Raw genomic sequence first — 20,045 nt, 5'->3', positions numbered from 1 at the left:
ATTGCTGTTGCTCTCTTTTACCAGTTACATTATTGCTGTTGCAGTTGAATGATTTGAGCAAAAACATTGACAATAATTTAAAATGCTATATTTATTTATAAATTTGTTAAAAACAAAAGATTTCTCTAAAACATTGCGGAAGCAGCGAGATAGGTCTATAATCATTATATTTGTGCTTAATCCTACCTTTTATAGATTGGTATTATTTTAACTCGTACTCATTGTTTTCTGCGGGACAGGGTCATGGGGGCAGCAGACTCAGTAGAGACGCCAAGATATCCCTCTTCCCAGACACCCCGTCCGGGGGGAGCCCAAGGCGTCTCAGGCCAGCCGAGAGACATAGTCCCTCCAGCGTGTGCAGGGCCGTCCCCTGGGCTTCCTCCCGGTGGGACGTGCCTGGAACACCTCCCGAGGAAGGCCTCGAGGAGGCATCCGTCATAGATGTACGAGCCACCTCAACTGGCTCCTCTCGATGTGGAGGAGCAGCGGCTCTACTCCGAGCCCCTCCCGGATGACTGAGCTCCTCACCCTATCTCTGAGGGAGTGCCCGGCCAGCTTACGGAGGAAGCTCATTTCAGCCGCTTGTATCCGGGATCTCGTTCTTTCAGTCATGACCCAAAGTTCATGGCCATAGGTGAGGGTAGACCGACCGGTAAATCAAGAGCTTCGCTTTTCGGCTCAGCTCTCTCTTCACCACAACGGACCGGCACAGTGACCCCATTACTGAGGCATCGGCACTGATCCATCTGTCGATCTTCCACTCCACTTGACGTAGGAACTCTCCTCCAACCTGAAGAGGACAAGCCACCCTTTTCCGGTCGAGAACCATGGCCTCGGACTTGGAGGAGCCAATCTTCATCGCAGCCGCTTCACACTCGACTGCGAACTGCCCCAGTGCATGCTATAAGTCTTGACAAGAGGGGGCCGGCAGGACCACGTCATCTGCACATCATCAGAAGAGACGAAATCCACTGGTCCCCAAACCAGACCCCCTCCGGCCCTTAGCTGCGCCTAGAAATCCTTATGGCCAGTGACAAACAGCAGCCCTGCCGGAGTCCAGAATGCACCGTGAACAGGTCTGACTTAGTGCCAGCAATGCACACCAAACTCTTGCTCCGCTTGTACAGAGACTGGATAGCCCCTAATAAAGGGCCCCCGATTCCATACTCCTGGAACACCCCCCACAGGGCACCACAAGGGACACAGTCGAATGCCTTCTCCAGGTCCCACAGATGTGGACCGGTTGGGCAAACTCCTATGAACCCTTGAGTACCCTGCAGAGGGTATAGAGCTGGTCCAGTGTTCCACGGCCGGGACGAAAACCACACTGCTCCTCTTGTAGCAGAGTTTTGACTATTGGCCGCACTCTCCTCTCCAATACCCCGTGTTAGGTATTATTTAGTCAACTCAAGGAACCACACAGAGTCTCTATTATCCCGCAGCAAGAGGTAGCTTACACTTTGCAGTGCAACTACAAAATGTTGACACCCTCTCTCTTTATTTATATGCTGGTTCAAACACAGTTCAACAGACAGTTCATACAGTTAGGGTGTGTGTGTGTGTGTGTGTGTGTGTGTGTGTGTGTGTGTGTGTGTTTGTGTGTGTGGGTCAAAGACGGTCTGAATGTGTGTGGGGGTGAGAACGGCCTTTGTGTCTAGTTCCACATGTGCAGCTCATAATGTACAAGGTCTTTTGAGTTATAAACACAAGATACAAGTTTTCACACTCAATAATACATATTGACAAGGTGCACAGGATGATCAGGAATGCTGCTATGGCGAGTAAGAAAATCTTAACCCAATTCATCCATCCCCCTTGGAGCATCCAGTCTAGCCAAGAGGAGCTGGGAGTCGGGTGGTTGTGTGTCATGATGTTTTGCAGGTTATGCAGGGAATTCAGTGCTTCTGTTATATCTGAGGAATATATATTGTCTGGGATATATGTGCAACACGTGTTGTTCAGCAAAACGCAAACGCCCCCCGTTGATGCTGTTAGAATATCCAAAGCCATGCTGTTCTGAATTACCATGGCTCGCATAGCGCTCATTTCTGTGTTTTGACCCTCTTCTACTATTATGGAGTTATTTAGAAACAGTCCAAATTGATAACTTAAAGTTTCCACGCGCAGCATTAATTTGCCCACACCCAACCAGGGTAGGAGAGATAATAATGTTTTATCATCTTGAGGCCAAAGTTTAAATTCATCTGGAACATTTGTTCCCCAGATTGGATCATGCGGTTTAATATCTATCTCTCTTTTTGACCTCCTATGTGTTATAACTATAGTCTGCTTACTAAGTACCACAGTGTGATCTGATGTAAAAACTGGGGCACATATACCATACCAGCTGGGTGGAAGTACATAATAAGCGTTATTACCACATAACCATGCCACCCCTTCTATCCAGTATGTGCCATTTTGCATGAAGGTTGTAATCTGAAATGTTGTTTTACAATTTGTACTTGTACCCAAGTAAGTAGAGTTGTTCCCTTTGTTTTTGTTGTAACACTGGGCATGCTGCTTTATGTCCTTTAAATGTGCATTGAAAGGGGAGACCTTTTCTCCTTTTGTAATATTGAAAGCTCTCCAGAAATCGGGACAGGTACAATTATGAGGGTTGCACGTATAATTTAAATTCTGGTTTGCTGCTGGAAACTGACCTGGTAAGATAAATTGATCGCGACGTGCATATCCTAGTGCTCCAAAAGAGGAGGCGCAATTTGCCTGTGAATCATTCATAGCTTTGACATATATGGTGGGGCCTTGGGAGTGCACGGGCATTATGGAACACACATAACAATCAGTTTTATTTTGAGTTTTAGCTGTATCGAACACGTAACGGTACCAGTAATTTTGCAGAAATGGGTGTGCGTCATGTCCTTCCGTCAGTGGTCTGAGATGCGTCCTGTCTGTTGTCCACTTGTGGTGTCCTCTCTCCTGGGTCCTGTAGTTATAGAAGAATAAGTACTGCTGCCAGTATAAAGCTCAGGCTTATCAGTCCTGTCCACATGTTACAGAGAGCCATTTTATAAGTTGGGCACAGATCAGCTGTTTTCTTCACCGATTTGAGACACTGGGCCCTATGGGTCCTCCAGCCTCTTTGTAGCCGGGCTTCCTCTGCTACCCCGTCGGTTGATCTGGCTCCTGTAACGGCAAAACTGGCTTACAGTGGCTTTTATGGATCCAGGAAGGCCTCTCTGCTATTTTCAGAGCTGTGGGCGTTGTCAGGAGTACTTGAAACAGCCGTTTCCACCGAGGAGTGCTCCAATCTGTTTTCTGTGGAGTGTCTTAATCAGGACCAGGTCTCCAGGCCTCAGGTCGTTCTGTGGGATAGGAGCAGAGGTTATCGGCAGACCACTGGACATTTGTGCTTCTTTTGTCTGCAACATTTTATTCATCCACTCAGCTAATGAAGTTTCCCGTTGTGCTTTCTCTATGTCATTCATGTCAGAGGGCAGAGGAAACGGTCTGCCATGTACTATTTCAAATGGAGTGAGGCCAGTTTGATTTGGAGTTATTCTTATCCATAGTTTGACCAGAGACAGACAGTCTGGTAAGGCTAATGTAACTGTGGTTTGCAGTAAGTTCTTTAAGTTAATAAATGCTTTTTCCCCCTCTTCTGTCCAAATACTTTTGTCCCTTAATGTCATGTTTGTTCCATAAATCATAGATTGTAATGGTTGCACTATGGCTGCATAGTCGGGCAGCCACTCTCTATAGAAATTACAAAGTTCTAAAAAGGACATAATTTGCATTTTTGGTTTTGGGGCTTCCTGTATGGCTGTTTTTCTGCTATTCAGCAGGCAGCGTCCATTCTGTGACAGTGTGTGCCCTAAATAAACCACTTCCTTTTTACAAAACTGCAGCTTGTCTCTTGAGGCCTTGTGGCATGTCTGGTGGAGGTGTTTTAAAACTATTACTATGGCTTCTTCAGAGTGTTCTTTGGTATCAGAGGCTATAAGGATATCATCCACATATAGCAGGATCTGACTGTGCTCAGGTATTATGCAGGTACTCATTGAATATCTTAATGCTTGTGTGTAGACTAGAGGCTGACATTTTTTCGGGAGTCGCACGGGTCATGGGATTCCCACGGGAATCCCGCGGGACGGGAGACAGCATCAGTAAAGATCACGTGATTGGGACGGTACAGGATAAAAAATGAACGGGAGCAGACGGGAGCTAAGCAATAGGAGGGAAAATAAACTAGGATCAATTGTCCTTGGAAATGTACAACTGAGACTTTGTTATAAACTTTCAGAAAAGAAAAATTGAATCGACGCCACCATTGTGTAGTTTTTTTCCAAGAAGCCTATACTATAATGCGAGTCAAACGAACTACAGGACCCACAAGCCAACAGTGCTTCTGATCGATGTTTTCCACCTGCGTTCAGGATGGAGGGAGCAAACGCAGGTGGAGAACTGGACGTGGTAAAATTGGATTTGTAACGTAAAGTCAGAAATAAGGACTTATCTATTAAACTCATAGAGCTGACAGGAAAGTCGCAAATATGACCGAACTTCAGGAGAGTTGAATGTAGCGGTTTTAACACGCAGTCTGCTGCTTGTAAAACATGTTTAGTCGTAATCAGGTTCACCAGTGATTAAGGGACACTTGTAAGACAGATTCTGGATTAAATCAGTCCTGCATCTCTTCATTCATCAAACCAAAAGTACCATCATGTGTCAAGTCTCATCTGACCAACAAAATTGCTGCATGTGACCTAAAGATTTAAGAGGTAAGGTACGGAAGCCCGTGAGGGGACATGGGGAAATTTATTTATTTTGCGTCCCCACGCAATACTTTTGCGTTCGGCATTTTGGAGCAACAGCACAGATGACAAACTGCTCATGAAACAAACAGTGATATGTGATTGATATGGTTTATTTGTCATATGCAGGTTAACACGCAGTAAACAATGCGATTAAATGCTTTGGATAAGAAGAACTGTTCAAATCACGATAAAAACAAAAACACTAATGGCGTACAAAAAAAAGTACACATCATGCAGCAGTAATAAGCAAACAAAGTGTCACAGATGTGGTTTCATGCAGTATTATTGTTCAGTAGTTTGTTTGACAGCTTGTGGATAAAAACTGTCTTTTAGTCTGATTTGAAGATCATTTTATTTAAGGCTGATTTCAAAATAAAACTCAATAAATCTCAAAACGGGTGTAGTGTTTGTTTCATTTTTGCAGTTATCTGGTTTGGAAACTATCCCACAAAGTATTGCGAAATAACGCAAAGACTATTGCGTGGGGACATAAAAAAGAAAAAAATCCCCCCATGTCCCCTCGCGGGCTCCGTATAGAAAGGCTTTATCAAGGGAAGATATTAAATAAATATGTTGTGAAATAGAAAAAAATTTAATGTACCATTAAATGTACAATTTATTTAATACATCATTAAATATTAAGTGTACCACTAATTACGTCATGTCGTCTTTAAAATTATACTTAATTATTCAGTGGCACATTTAATTGCATAATAGTCTATTTCCTGATATAATGGTACATTTATTGTTTCTAATGATGTATTAAATAAATAAATGGTACCTTTAATTTAATGGCACATTTAATGTTACATTTCTTTCATGTTACATTTACTTCGCTTATGGGACATTCACAACATTTATTTATTTAATGATGATTTTATTGTATTAATTTTGTCCAGTTTGACCTTCCATTCTTGATGTCTGTTTAGGAGGTCATGTCAGAATTTAAATCAGGTGTTCTGGAGCAGACACACATCTAAAACTTGCAGGGAAGGGGTCCCTGAGGACCAGGGCTGTGAACCATTGAGGTACCGTTTCTAAATTGTGAAGGTTTTGCCTTTTTGTCCTTTTGTTCAACAAGTACAGTTCTCTTACTAGGTGCATTTTTCTTTTGTTTCAGCAATTTGAAACATAAAAGTAATGTCATTGTTCAAAGGAAACGATCACTTAATAAATAAGTAAAATACAATTAGGTACATTTTGTTTATTCAGCTAAGATATGCATGGTGTGTTTCCTTGTTTGATATTTTATTATTTCTTCATTATTATTCTTTTTACTTTAACTGGCCTTTACTACAACTAAAAACAGGGACCTAACTGGTCCTTCAAACAAAGAAATTGCCAAAAGACTAAATGAAGAAAACAAAAATGGGAGTGGCACAGGAGTGGGAGTCATTCTGAATGGGAGCGGGATGGGAGTGGGAGTCAATTTACCAGGAGTGGGACGGGACAGGATTTTTTTCGTTGTGCTGGCCTGGGATTGGGATGGGCAAGACATTTTTCTGTGGGAGCGGGATGGGACAGGAGAGAAAATCCACTCCCGTGTCACCCTCTAGTGTAGACATGTGGGCTTTCGCTGAAGCCTTGTGGTAGTCTGGTGTAAGTGTATTTTTTCCCTTTAAACTGGAAAACAAATAAATGCTGTGACTCTTCATGCAGTGGTACTGTAAAAAAGGCATTGCTAAGATCCACCACTGAGAAATATTTTTTATCTGGAGTTAATGAATGCAACAATGCGTGTGGATTTGGGACGTCAAGGGCAGCATGCTCCACTATTTCATTTATTGGTCTGAGGTCCTGGACCATTCTCCGCTTTCCTGTGCTGGCTTTCCACACAGGAAAGATAGGTGTGTTGCATGTAGCGTCAGGTGCTTCCCTTAATATTCCTGACTTCAGCATGTCCTGTATTACTGGCTTGATACCTTCTTCGGCTTCTGGTTTCAAGGGGTACTGGCGAACTAGTGGTCATTTTTCAGATATTAATTTAACCTTATATGGTGGAAATCCCTTTATAAGTAATATATCAGTCGATGATTGGGACCACAGTTCAGGTGGGACAGCAGCTAGGGCAGGGTGCCTGTTGCTCTCTTTGCTCTCAGCTAAGCCCTGTATTTGTCACGCTGCCTCATCTAAATGTGTCCTAGGATGGACTTTGACTGTCCACCCTAGAGTGAGATTCCAGATTCCTGTATTAGGATCTACTTTCCAGTCAGAGCTTGTTGATGATTCGTATCTCCCTCTCTCAGCACACTGTATGAAGTTTTCAGATATTTTCCACTGTCCCCCCACGGGTTTAGTTAATGACAGATGAGGTGTACTGCCTGTAAACTGTTGGGGAGTTGTTTTCCTGACAGTATGATTGAGGTGTATGATTTCCCTGTTTTGGGGTCAACATACAGGTGCTGTATGGTGACAGTTGGATTATTTTCTCTGTGAAAATCAGTGTCATACTGATAATCTGGTCCTGGAGTGTTTTTGTACCTCATAGTTACATGAAGTTCAGTATCTGGCATGTACTGAGTTTGTTGAAAAGTTAGCTTTTCTCTTGTTTTTCTTAACAGCTCTCGAGCCGTTGGTGTGGGCCCTAAATCTAGGGACCAGTAATAGTGTGGTTGTGAGGGCCCGTGCACAACTAGGGCTCCCTCCTCAACCACAGCTTTCATACCTGTCTCTGTAGACACGATGTTTATGTGTAATTTCTGCATAATGTCTCTTCCCAGCAGATTTACCGGTTTCTGACTGATCAAAACAGAAGCCTGGCAATTGAATCCAGTTTCAGGCTCTGTTATAGCTACTGGCTTGCTGAAATAATGTACTTCTGATGTGCCAACCGCTGACCTGACATGCACCGCGGTGTCAGAATACTTTACTTTAGGTGGAGGCTCAGTTAATACAGTTCTACACGCCCCTGTGTCACATAAGCTGCTGTATACTTTATTTATTATTATATTTTTATATGGCAAATCTTGTGTTTTATGCAATGCTATAAGTTCCAGTGCGGCTTGTATGTCTACTTCCTCCATTTTACTGTCATCTCCCTCCTGTAATGGGGGAGGAAGTGAGGGCTGTGATTTTAATTGTCAATTTTGGGTGGAGTTGGGGTTATGCACCCGCTTTTCTCTGCATTCTTTTGCGATATGTCCTGGTTTATTGCAGAACCATCAGTTATCATCTTGGGGACCATGATTTTGCAAGTTAGTTCTGCATTCTCTGGCGTAATGTCCCAGTTTGCCACACCTCAAACAAGAATTTTTGAGTGTAATTCTGCCGTGGGCCTCCTCCTCTCCCTCCACGGCCTCTAAATCTCTCCCCTCCTCTCTGTTTATTGGAGTCTAAGATGTGCAACGCCATTAAGCCATCTTGCACCACAAACGTGTCGGTTTTCTTGTTTTGCTGTGTTTTATGAGCATGCTGGGCGTATTCCAGAGCCTGGGTGGCGTTTCCTGTACTTTGATGAACCCAGTGTTTGTCTATGTATTTTCGAAGTTCTGGTTTCAAACCTTGTAGAAATGCTCTTTTTAATTGTTGTTGATAAGCTCCGTTCTCTGCCTCATCATATGCTATGGCAGAATTTGCTCTAAAAACTCGTCTCATTCTGTCTAGGAAGTCCTGTGGGTCTTCCTCATCTTTTTGTTTGCATTGAGAGATTTTACCATAATCTGCTGCTTGTCCATAAACTTCCCTAATTCTCGCATAGAGTGGCCGTAGAGCATCACGCAACTCTTGTGAGTCATGTGCCAGTGGATCATCATAAACATCACAGCCAGTGTAGCCTCCTACTACTCTGCACCACCGGTGACCAAAAAGCTGAGTGAAACACTGTAGCATTTCTCAGCTGCTAAGAACTCCTCTACACCTTCTTGTATCGGTAGAATGCCTTTTAATGCTGATGATCTATTTTCCTGCGTCCATGGCCTGTAAACTAACAATGTTGGGGGATTATGTTGTGGGCCTCCAGCATTTGGGTTGGCCACTTCGACCAGAGGAAATGTGTCCTCTTCTAAGTTTTTTTCAGACGGGTGAAACTTCTGTTTGTGAGCCATTAACGCAGCTCTTGGGTAGAGGGGCTTTGTTTCGGATTCAGCTGTATTTTTTTAAATATTTATTTCTGGTTTGTACGCCTGTGCCCCCCCCCAAATATTATGCGAAAACCATTTAGAAATGCTCTCACCTTCTGTTTTAAAAGGGTTACTTGATTCTCCTTGCTTCCTTGCAGGAGTTTTAGGGGCTGCTGCAGCTTCACCTCTGTCTTCTATCTGTTGTGCAGCTGTGGCAGGAGGGGGCGGGGGTTGCTGTCTGTGTGCAGTGACTGTTTCCTCACTCGGGCGCACCAAAACCGCAGCAGCCAATTTCTTCTTTCATCTTTTTCCCTTATTTTGTCTCTGCATGTCTCCCAACCTACTCTGTTCCAACTATTTATCTGAGAGTTTATACTCAACTTTCCTTTTTTCTTTCTAATTTGGGCTTTTAGTTTGCAGGATTTCTAGTTTTAAATCTCCCTGTAGCTTCAAGATGTCTTTAGTATCTAATTTACCTAAGAACCCATGTTTTTTATTCCATCTATAACAGATCATCCCGGCACCTTCTACATAGTTTTCCATAAACTTTACATCTCTTTCCAAATCAGAGTTTTTTTTGCTTTGTCCCTTCCCCATGGTGTTTAGTTTTAGTTAACAACGCTATAAATGTCCCAGACAGAAGTTCACTGGCATGAGATTCAAGGAGAGGACATTAACACGCCCTTCTACTGCAACTAATCCGCAGCGGTGTTAATTTTCTGGGATTAAACCCGACCTTTATCTCCAAAAATTGCCAATACGTCTTTCAATCTGGGCAAAAGCCCCACAGTTGTTTAAGGTTAACCTGGTTTATTTTATGAGCTCTACTATTTTTTAACACTTATTTTCACAACACTTAGTTTCATTCCCTTATGGCGGAATACTACCTAGTCGTTTTCTGATCCCCTTACGGCGAGATCCTACCTAATTTATCTCTATTTCCTTTCCGGCGGAATAATACCTTTCCAATTGCTGTCTCCTTACGGCGAGACACTACGAACGACTTGTCGCTTGCAATCCCCTTCCGGCAGGATCCTACCTAATTTATCTCTATCCCTTTCAGGCGGGATAATACCTTTCCAATTGCTGTCTCCTTTTGGCGAGACACTACCAGCGACTTCCAACTTTCTTTAATATTAAACAAAACGTCTCACCTCTGAGTTGACTTCTAGGTGACTCTCCGGACCCCCAGAGTCACTCGGTGTCGAGCGAAGCAGTTAACCCACCGGCCTGATGTGAATTTACACACCGAGGCTTTCAGCCACCAAGCCTAGGCGCGGCTGCGCGGTAGCACTTCCTCGGCGTCGGCGGTTCCCAGGAATCCTTCAGTCACTGCAAAAGACAAGATTAGGTTAGTTTAAAAAATCTCCGGCGTCAAAGAACCAACTAAATGTTAGGTATTATTTACTCAACTCAAGGAACGACACAGAGTCTATTATCTTGCAGCAAGAGGTAGCTTACACTTTGCAGTGCAACTACAAAGTGTTGACACCCTCTCTCTTTATTTATATGCTGGTTCAAACACAGTTCAACCGACAGTTATGGTGTGTGTGTGTGTGTGTGTGTGTGTGTGTGAGGGTCAAAGATGGTCCGAATGTGTGTGGGGGTGAGAACAGCCTCTGTGTCTAGTTTCACATGTGCAGCTCAGAATGTACAAGGTCTTTTGAGTGATAAACACAAAATACAAGTTTTCACACCTAACACCCTGGCGTAGGCCTTACCAGGGAGGCTAAGGAGTGTGATCCCCTGTAGTTGGAACACACCCTCCGGTCAGCCTTCCTATAAGGCGGATCACCACCCCAGTCTGCCAGTCCAGAGGCACTGTCCCTGACCACCGCGCAATGTCAGATCTCATCCACCCCTGAATCCCTGACACCACAGAACCTTTTAACCACCTTGGTGACTTCAGCCTGAGTGATGAAAGATTCTAACCCCGAGTCCCCAGCCTCTGCTTCCACCAGGGAAAGCGTGATTGCAAGATTGAGGAAATCCTCGAAGTACTTTTTCAACCGCCCAATAATGTCACCAGTCAAGGTCAGCAGCTTCCCACCCCAACTGTAAACAGTGTTGGCAAAGCACTGCTTCCCACTCCTGAGGTGCCAGACGGTTTGCCAGAATCGCTTCGAGGCCAACCGGTAGTCCTTCTCCATGGCCTCACTGAACTACTCCCAGGCCCAAGTTTTTTCTTTGCCACAGCCAGGGTCGCAGCACGCTTGGCCTCACAGTGCCCATCAGCCGCCTCAGGTGTCCCACAATCCAACCACAGCCGTTAGGGCTCCTTCTTCAGCTTGACAGTGTCCCTTACTGCCGGTGTCCACCACCGGGTTCGGGGATTGCTGCTGCGACAGGCACCACAGACCTTATGGCCGCAACTACGGGCAGCAGCATCAACACTAGATGCGGAAAACACGGTCCACTCGGACTCTATGTCTCCAACATACCCCGGAATCTAATCAAAGCTCTTCCGGAGGTGGGAGTTGAATACATCCCTGGCCAAGGGCTCTGCCAGATGTTTCCAGCAGACCCTCAATATGCGGTTGGACCTGCTCACCACCAGATGGTGATCTGTGGACAACTCAGCCCCTCTCTTCACCCGAGTGTTCAAAACATGCAGCCGAAGGTCTTACGACACAACAAAGTCGATCATCGACCTCCTGCCTAGGGTGTCCTGGTCCCAAGTGCACTGATGGACATGCTTGAACATGGTATTCATTATGGACAATCCGTGACTAGCACAGAAGTCCAATCATGAAACACCACTCGGATTCAGATCGCGGAGGCCATTCCTCCCGATCACGACTCTCCAGGTGTCACTGTCGTTTCCCACGTGGGCGTTGAAGTCACCATTTATCATCCAGGGTTTGTTGGTGGCATTCCTCTTAATGTTACTTCATAGTTTAGTTAAACTGCAGTTCTTATCATACAAGCCAACCAATATTTTCATAAATGAATCATAAGCAATATTAACATCATCATTATACAGTACAGAACAAAGGTTTGGACACACCTTCTCATTCAAAGAGTTTTCTTTATTTTCATGACTATGAATATTGTAGCTTCACACTGAAGGCATCAAAACTATGAATTAACACATGTGGAATTATATACTGAACAAAAAAGTGTGAAACAACTGAAAATATGTCTTATATTCTAGAGTCTTCAAAGTAGCCACCTTTTGCTTTAATTACTGCTCCGCACACTCTTGGCATTCTGTTGATGAGCTTCAAGAGGTAGTCACCTGAAATGGTTTTCCAACAGTCTTGAAGGAGTTCCCAGAGATGCTTAGCACTTGTTGGCCCTTTTGCCTTCACTCTGCGGTCCAGCTCACCCCAAACCATCTCAATTGGGTTCAGGTCCGGTGACTGTGGAGGCCAGGTCATCTGGCGCAGCACCCCATCACTCTCCTTCTTGGTCAAATAGCCCTTACACAGCCTGGAGGTGTGTTTGGGGTCATTGTCCTGTTGAAAAATGGTCCAACTAAACGCAAACCGGATGGAATAGCATGCCGCTGCAAGATGCTTTGTTAGCCATGCTGGTTCAGTATGCCTTCAATTTTGAGTAAATGCCCAACAGTGTCACCAGCAAAGCAACCCCACACAATCACACCTCCTCCTCCATGCTTCACGGTGGGAACCAGGCATGTAGAGTCCATCCGTTCACCTCTTGTGCAAAGACACGGTGGTTGGAACCAAAGATCTCAAACTTGGACTCATCGGACCAAAGCACAGATTTCCACTGGTCTAATGTCCATTCCTTGTGTTCTTTAGCCCAAACAAGTCTCTTCTGCTTTTTGCCAGTCCTCAGCATTGGTTTCCTAGCAGCTATTTTACCATGAAGGCCTGATTCACACAGTCTCCTCTTAACAGTTCTAGAGATGTGTCTGCTGCTAGAACTCTGTATGGCATTGATCTGTTCTCTAATCTGAGCTGCTGTTAACCTGCGATTTCTGAGGCTGGTGACTCGGATTAACTTATCGTCCGCACCAGAGGTAGACTCTTGGTCTTTCCTGGGGCGGTCCTCATGTGAGCCAGTTTCTTTGTAGCGCTTGATGGTTTTTGCGACTGCACTTGGGGACACTTTCAAAGTTTTCCCAATTGTTCGGACTGACTGACCTTCATTTCTTAAAGTAATGATGTCCACTCGTTTTTCTTTACTTAGCTGCTTTTTTCTTGCCATAATACAAATTCAAACATAAACAATAGTCATAGTCATAAAAATTAAGAAAACTCTTTGAATGAGAAGGTGGGTCCAAACTTTCGGTCTGTACTGTACACTTCATCCCATTGTTGTTTTCTAAGATGTTCTCGTAAGGCATTTATAGCCTTAACTGATCGATTCCTTATAACCATCTCTGTAGCAACCTGTGTCACAACCCTACATTGACTCTCACAGACAATAAACACACGGAGATGATCACTTACATCAATTATTAATATTCCTTATAATAACATTCTATCATCATTGCTGATATTGACAAAGATGTTGTCAATAATTGTTGCGCTGTGTGCTGAAATTCTTGTTGGTTTAGATATCATGGGAAACAGCCCTGTGCTGATCATAGCATTTACAAACTCGTCTGATATCTGTTGTCCCCCTTCAAGATCTATCTTGAAATCCCTGCACAAGAACACTGATTTACATTGAATCTTATCAAACATCTCCATTTCCATGATATAACTAACAATAGTTGTCATTTATTCAACAAGTCTACATTTTAAATTTACATTGATGTATAGAGCTACACCCCCTCCTTTTTTAGCAACTCTGTTTACATAATATATTTCATAACCTTCACTCTGTACTTTATTTACATAATTATTTTTCAACCAAGTCTCCGTCTCTGCAATTATACCAAACGTTTTACTAAGTTGACAAGTAGTCCCTTATCGTATCTGTCATGCAATTTTAACTACGAACATTCAAATGTACAACAGAAAATGCTCTGTCCTTGAAAGGAGCCACCGTATTATCAAACTGTTTCTCTGTATAATATTGACAGCCATCATTCCCTGGAAGAAAAAAAAAACACAAACAACTTCATCCATTCTATTTTTATGTGTGTTCATGAATAAATTTGCCATGTGTATCTAACCATTAGGTGTTCTTACTAATTACATTGAAGTGTATAACAGAAAATACGCTGTGCATTAAAGGAGCCACCGTATTCTCAAATTCTTTCTCTGTAAAATATTGACAGCCATCATTCCCATTAGGTCTTCTTCCTGAACTCCTCCAACTCACTCAGCTCTTTTATCATTTTTGCAGGTGCAATATTACTGTTCTTCTTTGTCACATGCTCATTTATATACACACCAGTACCTTACAGCTTATTTGATTGCATTAGCAGGCTATTTCTGTATCTTACTAATAAATCTAAAAACAACAGCAGGTGTTTTATTTCCTGCCTTAGTAGGTAGGGTGTGACAGACTGAAATAGCTTCATCTTGGATGCTGATGTCCTTGCTGCACAAAAATGTTACTACTTGCTCTTCAAGAGACTCCAGTTCCTTCTGCGGAGTGCCCTCTCCTGTCTCCACACACGAAGCCACCTGAGCATAAGATCTGTTCTTCATTTTTAGTCCAGATATAATCAACTCATCTCTTCTCGTGTATTGTTCCAAGTTGTCCACTCTTTGTTCCAAATCATCTATTTTTTTGTCCTTTTCCTGTATCACAATTTTCAGTGTTTTAACTTCATCAATCAACCCAATCAGTCGATCCTGCTATGAAGTTAATTTCCATAGTTCAGCAGACATGTAGTTCAAAGATCTTTTTATTTCTTCCATATCGTCCGCTGCTGCCATATCTCTCCCCCTCCCGGATCCGCATTCGGCCAGCATGACTCACCCAATTTCGCTACGATTTAACATCGCTCTCCCTTCTGACAAGGGATTGGGGCATCAACATGGACCTCATTACCTGCAGCAACTCCGTGGGCCTCCTCACACCGCGGCCTCACGCCAATTCTTGGGGTCTTCACTCTGCTCCGCTGTGGGGTTTGAAGGTCCGAGCCTGCGAGCTCGCTAGTTTGTTAGCTTGCCAGACAGGTCAACTCAACAAAATCCCCCAGTCTCTGCCGCTTTGACTTTCTGCTCTTCTCTGAAGTGACTTTGGTTGCTGCACTTTACTCACTCCACCTTACAATTATTCACTACTGCGCACCCCTGAAATGCATCATCAATCATCTAAAAGTTCACTTTGTAAATCATTCTCCCATAGTGTCCTAATAACACGAAGTGATACTGGGTTTAAGGAGCGAATGAGATTGTATAACAGAGATCATGCCCCTCATAGCAGGCAGCGGGGTCAAGAATGGCTCCAGGTCAGTGGGATCCGGTACATTAGGAAAACTGGGGTAAACATTTCTAACAAAACAGTGGATCTGTAAATATCTGAAAAATATATATTTTCAGGAAGAGGAAACTTCTCTGAAAGATGCTGCTGGAAAGACGAAAATATGTCAAAATTATACGAGTCTGATTGTTCTGATTCCCTGCACCTGCCAGGAAGAGAACGCTCCGTCCATTAGTGAAGGGTGAAATGACAGGTTTGGTGCAAGTGGGGCCAGATGAGATGAAGCCTGAAGGCCGAAGTAAAGTCTAAATCGGCTACATATCCTCACAGCAGCTTTAACTATTATACTCTTTGAGTAAGCTGAAATGGGGTAATTTACAGATGCATGAGCATGCGCAGACAAAGATGCTGGTCTGGCAGACATGGATTCCATAGCTATCCATGGTGGGGGGTGAAGCAGAGCCCTCAAAATGAAGCCAGAACTGGATTGCTCTTAAGTTACAGGCCCAGTAATAAAAGCTAAAATTTGGTAACTCCATCCCCCCAGAGATTTTAATCTCTGAAGCAAAGGGCCACATAGTCTTGGGGTTTTCTTGTTCCTGATAAACTCAGCTCCTAATTTATCCATTTTGGGAAAAAAGAACTGTGGAAGAAAGATCTTGGAATAAATAGGTAAACTTTGGAAGGGTGTTCATTTTGATAAAGTTGATCCAGGCTGCAAGGGATAAATTTAATAGAGTCCCACGCTCAAAGTCATTTTGCATCTGAGCAATCAATGGGAGAATGTTAGATTTAAATAGGTCCTCAAACAGAGCTGTGACCCAAATACCTAAGTACACAAAACTATCTAAAGCAACCCTGAATGGAAAGTTATGCAGGGGGAAACGCCTTGCTGCCGGATTCAAGAGAAGAATCGCGCTTTTGGTCAGATTAGGTTTGTAGCCAGACAGATGACCAAAATAAGCACTCATACTCGCCGTCTTCCGCTTCATCTAGGACCGGGTAGCGAGGGCAGCAGACTCAGTAGAGACACCCAGACTTCCCTCTCCCCAGTCACCTCTTCCAGCTCCTCTGGGGGGATCCCAAGTCGTTCCGTGGCCAGCTGAGAGACATAGTCTCTCCTGCGTGTCCTGGGCCATCCCCTGGGCCTCCTCCCATTGGGACATGCCTGGAACACCTCCCGAGGAAGGTGTCCAGGAGGCATCCGGTATTGATCCCCGAGCCACCTCAACTGGCTCCTCTCGATGTGGAGGAGCAGCGGCTCTACTCCGAGCTCCTCCCGGATGGCCGAGCGCCTCACCCTATCTCTAAGGGAGTGCCCGGTCACCGAACGGAGGAAGCTCATTTCAGCCGCTTGTGTTCAGGATCTCATTATTTTGGTCATGACCCAAGGTTCATGGCCATAGGTGAGGGTAGACCAAGCGGTAAATCGAGAGCTTCGCTTTTCGGCTCAGCTTTCTCTTCACCACAACGGACCGGCCATGTCCTGCCATCGTATACTCCACGCATCTTCTACTTTATATGAATATTTGCTTATGATTAGACAAAGTATCAATTCCCTGTACTTCCAGACTGATTGCTTATGGGGTTTTTTATTCTAATAAATAAAATATTTACTAAAGACATTTTTCTGTTTGTGTTGTAGATGGGTTTACCTGATTATTATGATAGTAAAAGAACAACAAGTGTTAATCAGTGTTTAGTAGGTATTGTAAAAAAAAATATTCAGTTGTAAAGCAAAAACTCTGGGCTGAAGCAAGTAGGTAAAAATTAAATGTAAAATAATTATTTAAACTTCCCTGCTTATGGAAATTGTGCAATTACATTAATGAATGGAAGGAATTGATCAATTGTAAAAAGCAGCTCATCATCTACCATCATTTGTCAATAAATAAAAGCTAATTTAAAGCATTAATGCCATTGGTGGACTAAAGGTGTAGTGCAGTTTTCTTTACAGCATCCCATTACATTCTTAGGCTGATTTGAATTTAATGTACCAGGGCCATTTTTAAGCAATGGAAACTGAAGGCACCAAAATTCCCCAGGATTCCTTTTACCAGAGTACAACAAACCCTGAGGCTTTAAATCCCAAAGCTGTCAGTGAAATGGGATTTCTGGTTAAAATCTGTTTAGAAATGTTCTTAAGTATTAGCGTTGTGTTTTTGTTTTTCTTAAGGGACAATGTTCAATATCTTAAAATAGTGACAAGATTATCATTTTGGTAAAAACATAAGAAAAAAACTTGAATGTCATATGATGCCATATCGCCCACCATATATAAGCCAATAGATCTAGTTTTACTTCTAAGGGTCAGTTATAGTCATCAGGTTTTCTCTCAGCAGTTGATATTTATCTACATTTGAGATGTTTCTTGCTGGATTAGACAGCAGAAATCAGGGTTTATGATGTGCAACAAAGAAACAAGCTACCTTTGTGAATGTTCTCTGTGGCCTCTATTTCAGCTCACTTCCACCATGTCATAGAGCTACTAAGGTTCAGACAGGGGACACTATCAGGAATCTTCCTCTCAGCAGGTGAGATGACCTTTTACATTCTGATATTTGCAGATTGTTTTGCATTTATTGTTGGCATCAACAAACATGAAGAATAAGGTTTTTAAGAGGTGTTTTCTTTTCTGGTTTGCTGCAGTGTTTCAGTTTTCCTACACTGCGGTATTTGGAGCTTACACAGCCTTCATCTTTATCAGAACAGGTGAGGTTTCATTCATTGTTCATTTAGTGTCTGGATAACTAAAGGTTAAAGATTATTCTTGGTTCTTGATCAAACATGAGAATGAAAACATTCTTGGATAACTGTGCAAAGTGAGCAATACACATTTCAAATGCAATATGTTAGCCCCCTAAAAACCCTCCTAAAAATCCTCTTTCACAAAAGATTAACTGATTGTGTGATTAGGGTCTGCGTTGCCTCCGATCCTTGGTAAGCACAATGTGCGCAACTCTTTAGCAAAATTAGTTGTCTTCACTTCAAGTCTTCTATATTTAGTCTTCTTTTTTAAACTCTGCAAAGGAGGGCGTTGGGTTCTCATATTACAGATATTACAGCTCCTGAAATGTAGGTTTCAGCACATCGACTAAGAATTGTACGTATATAACCCCTCTTTAGATCTTAGCACTTGGAGGCAAAGTATGTCGAGTATTGAATATTCAATTCAATTCAGTTTATTTATATAGCGCCAATTCACAAACACATGTTGTCTCCAGGCACTTCACAAAAGTCAGGTACATACATTCCAATTAATCCTAACCATTGAACAGTGCAGTCAGATTCAGTTATTTATTCAAATGGGATAAAAAGTTTTTCTATCTAATGAAACCCAGCAGATTGCATTGAGTCAGAGATTTGTAGCAGTCACTCCTCCTGGATGAGCATGTAGAGACAGTGGACAGTCACTGGTGTTGACTTTGCAGCAATCCCTCATACTGAGCATGCATGTAGCGACAGCGGAGAGGAAAAACTCCCATTTAACAGGAAGAAACCTCCAGCAGAACTAGGCTCAGTGTGAGCGGCCATCTGCCACGACCGACTGGGGCTTTGAGGGAACAGAGAAGAGACACACAAAGAACACAGAAGCACTCATCCAGGAGTACATTCTATAGGAAGGAAAAGTAAATGTTAGTGGATGTATCTCCTTTAGTCGTTTCATCTATAAAGAAAGAACAGATAAACTTTGAGCCAGTTTTCAAGGGTAGAGTCTGAAAAAGAGCACATATAATTAGTTACAGTAAAAGCTCAGTCAATTGCTATATCTAGGAGAGAGAACTGGTTAAACACTGAAAGACAGGGCCATGTGGATCATCTGTAGAAGGTGAGCATTAAGTTGTTGCCAGCAGAAGCTTGGACAATGCCCCTCTCCAGAAAGGTGTCACAGGTAGACACAGAGTCAGGCCAGGTGTAGCTTCTAGGAAGAGAAAATAGAGAACAAGAAGTTAAAACTGAAATAACAGCAAATAATGCAAAATTGGAGAGTAGTGTGAGAATGTTGCGCTTATTTACAACAATGTCGTCTCAAGGCACCCCAAAAGGGTCCGGAACGGCGCGGGGCCGCCGGGGAGGCCAGACCAAACCACCGAGTGCCAGAGCCCGGCCACCCCAGAACGGGCCACGTGTAGGGGCACTAAGTAAAATAATAAACTGATAAAGTTTGTCCATCTAGAGCCCACTGATGGCCATTGTTATACTAAAATCCACAAGGATTGGGATACCTCTTTCTGTCAGACTGATTATAACCATTGGTCATACAGGTAGCAGAAATGGAGGGTGTGTTTGCACCTCAACCATAGCTGAGCCGGTTTAATGGAGTAAGGTGGATACCTTACTCCATCCAACAGGAAGGGAGGAAGGTGGAGGAATATGTTGATAAAGCTGTACTCAAAACCTGAAACCATTCAGAAATCATCCGTAGTTGTGGCCAGTTGACAACATTAAAAATTAAAAAGATTATTGATTTCTAATTCAGCAAATCATTCTTTAAATATTATTTGATTAAAATAATGTAAATTTATCCTTCTGATGTGCATTGTAAACTGGTTAAAGCTCTTTAAAGTCTCATTCCAAATTCCTTATAGGAAACCATGGTACTTAAACATATTCAGATTTAACTGTAACATAATTGCATCTTTTTATTGGCTGTGGTTTATTCTTTTGTTTTCCTTTGGTAGTTTATTAGCTTCCTTAATTTTTTATTTCGACTTAGTAATTTTACTAGCCTGGTTGAAAACACATAGATGACTGCGTCTGTGTGAATAAAGGGTTATACTTATAACATAGGGTAAAGGTGCGTTCAGACCGAAAGCGATTTAAGAGTCAAAAAGGCGTCCAACACCTCAAATTGGACGCTTGTGCACTTTGAAGTCAGATGCCCTAGACGCACGTCAAAAGCGCTCTAGAGGCGCGT

The 20,045-nt window shown here is 43.0% G+C and overlaps 1 protein-coding gene across 2 annotated transcripts in view; it reads left to right on the top strand.

Annotated features, from left to right (window-relative positions):
• Window positions 1-20,045, top strand: part of rce1a (Ras converting CAAX endopeptidase 1a) — a 97,983-nt gene that overhangs the window by 67,382 nt on the left and 10,556 nt on the right. For both annotated transcript variants that reach the window (XM_047385132.1, XM_047385131.1), the window contains 2 exons: window positions 17,590-17,661; window positions 17,777-17,839. In XM_047385132.1, the coding sequence (XP_047241088.1) occupies window positions 17,590-17,661; window positions 17,777-17,839 (135 nt within the window). The remainder of the gene's footprint in view (window positions 1-17,589; window positions 17,662-17,776; window positions 17,840-20,045) is intronic.

The sequence above is a fragment of the Girardinichthys multiradiatus genome, chromosome 14 (genome assembly GCF_021462225.1).
Source record: "Girardinichthys multiradiatus isolate DD_20200921_A chromosome 14, DD_fGirMul_XY1, whole genome shotgun sequence".
Classification (NCBI taxonomy): domain Eukaryota; kingdom Metazoa; phylum Chordata; class Actinopteri; order Cyprinodontiformes; family Goodeidae; genus Girardinichthys; species Girardinichthys multiradiatus.
The sequence above is the reverse complement of the archived record's forward strand: the minus strand, read 5'-3'. Positions and strand labels throughout refer to the sequence as shown.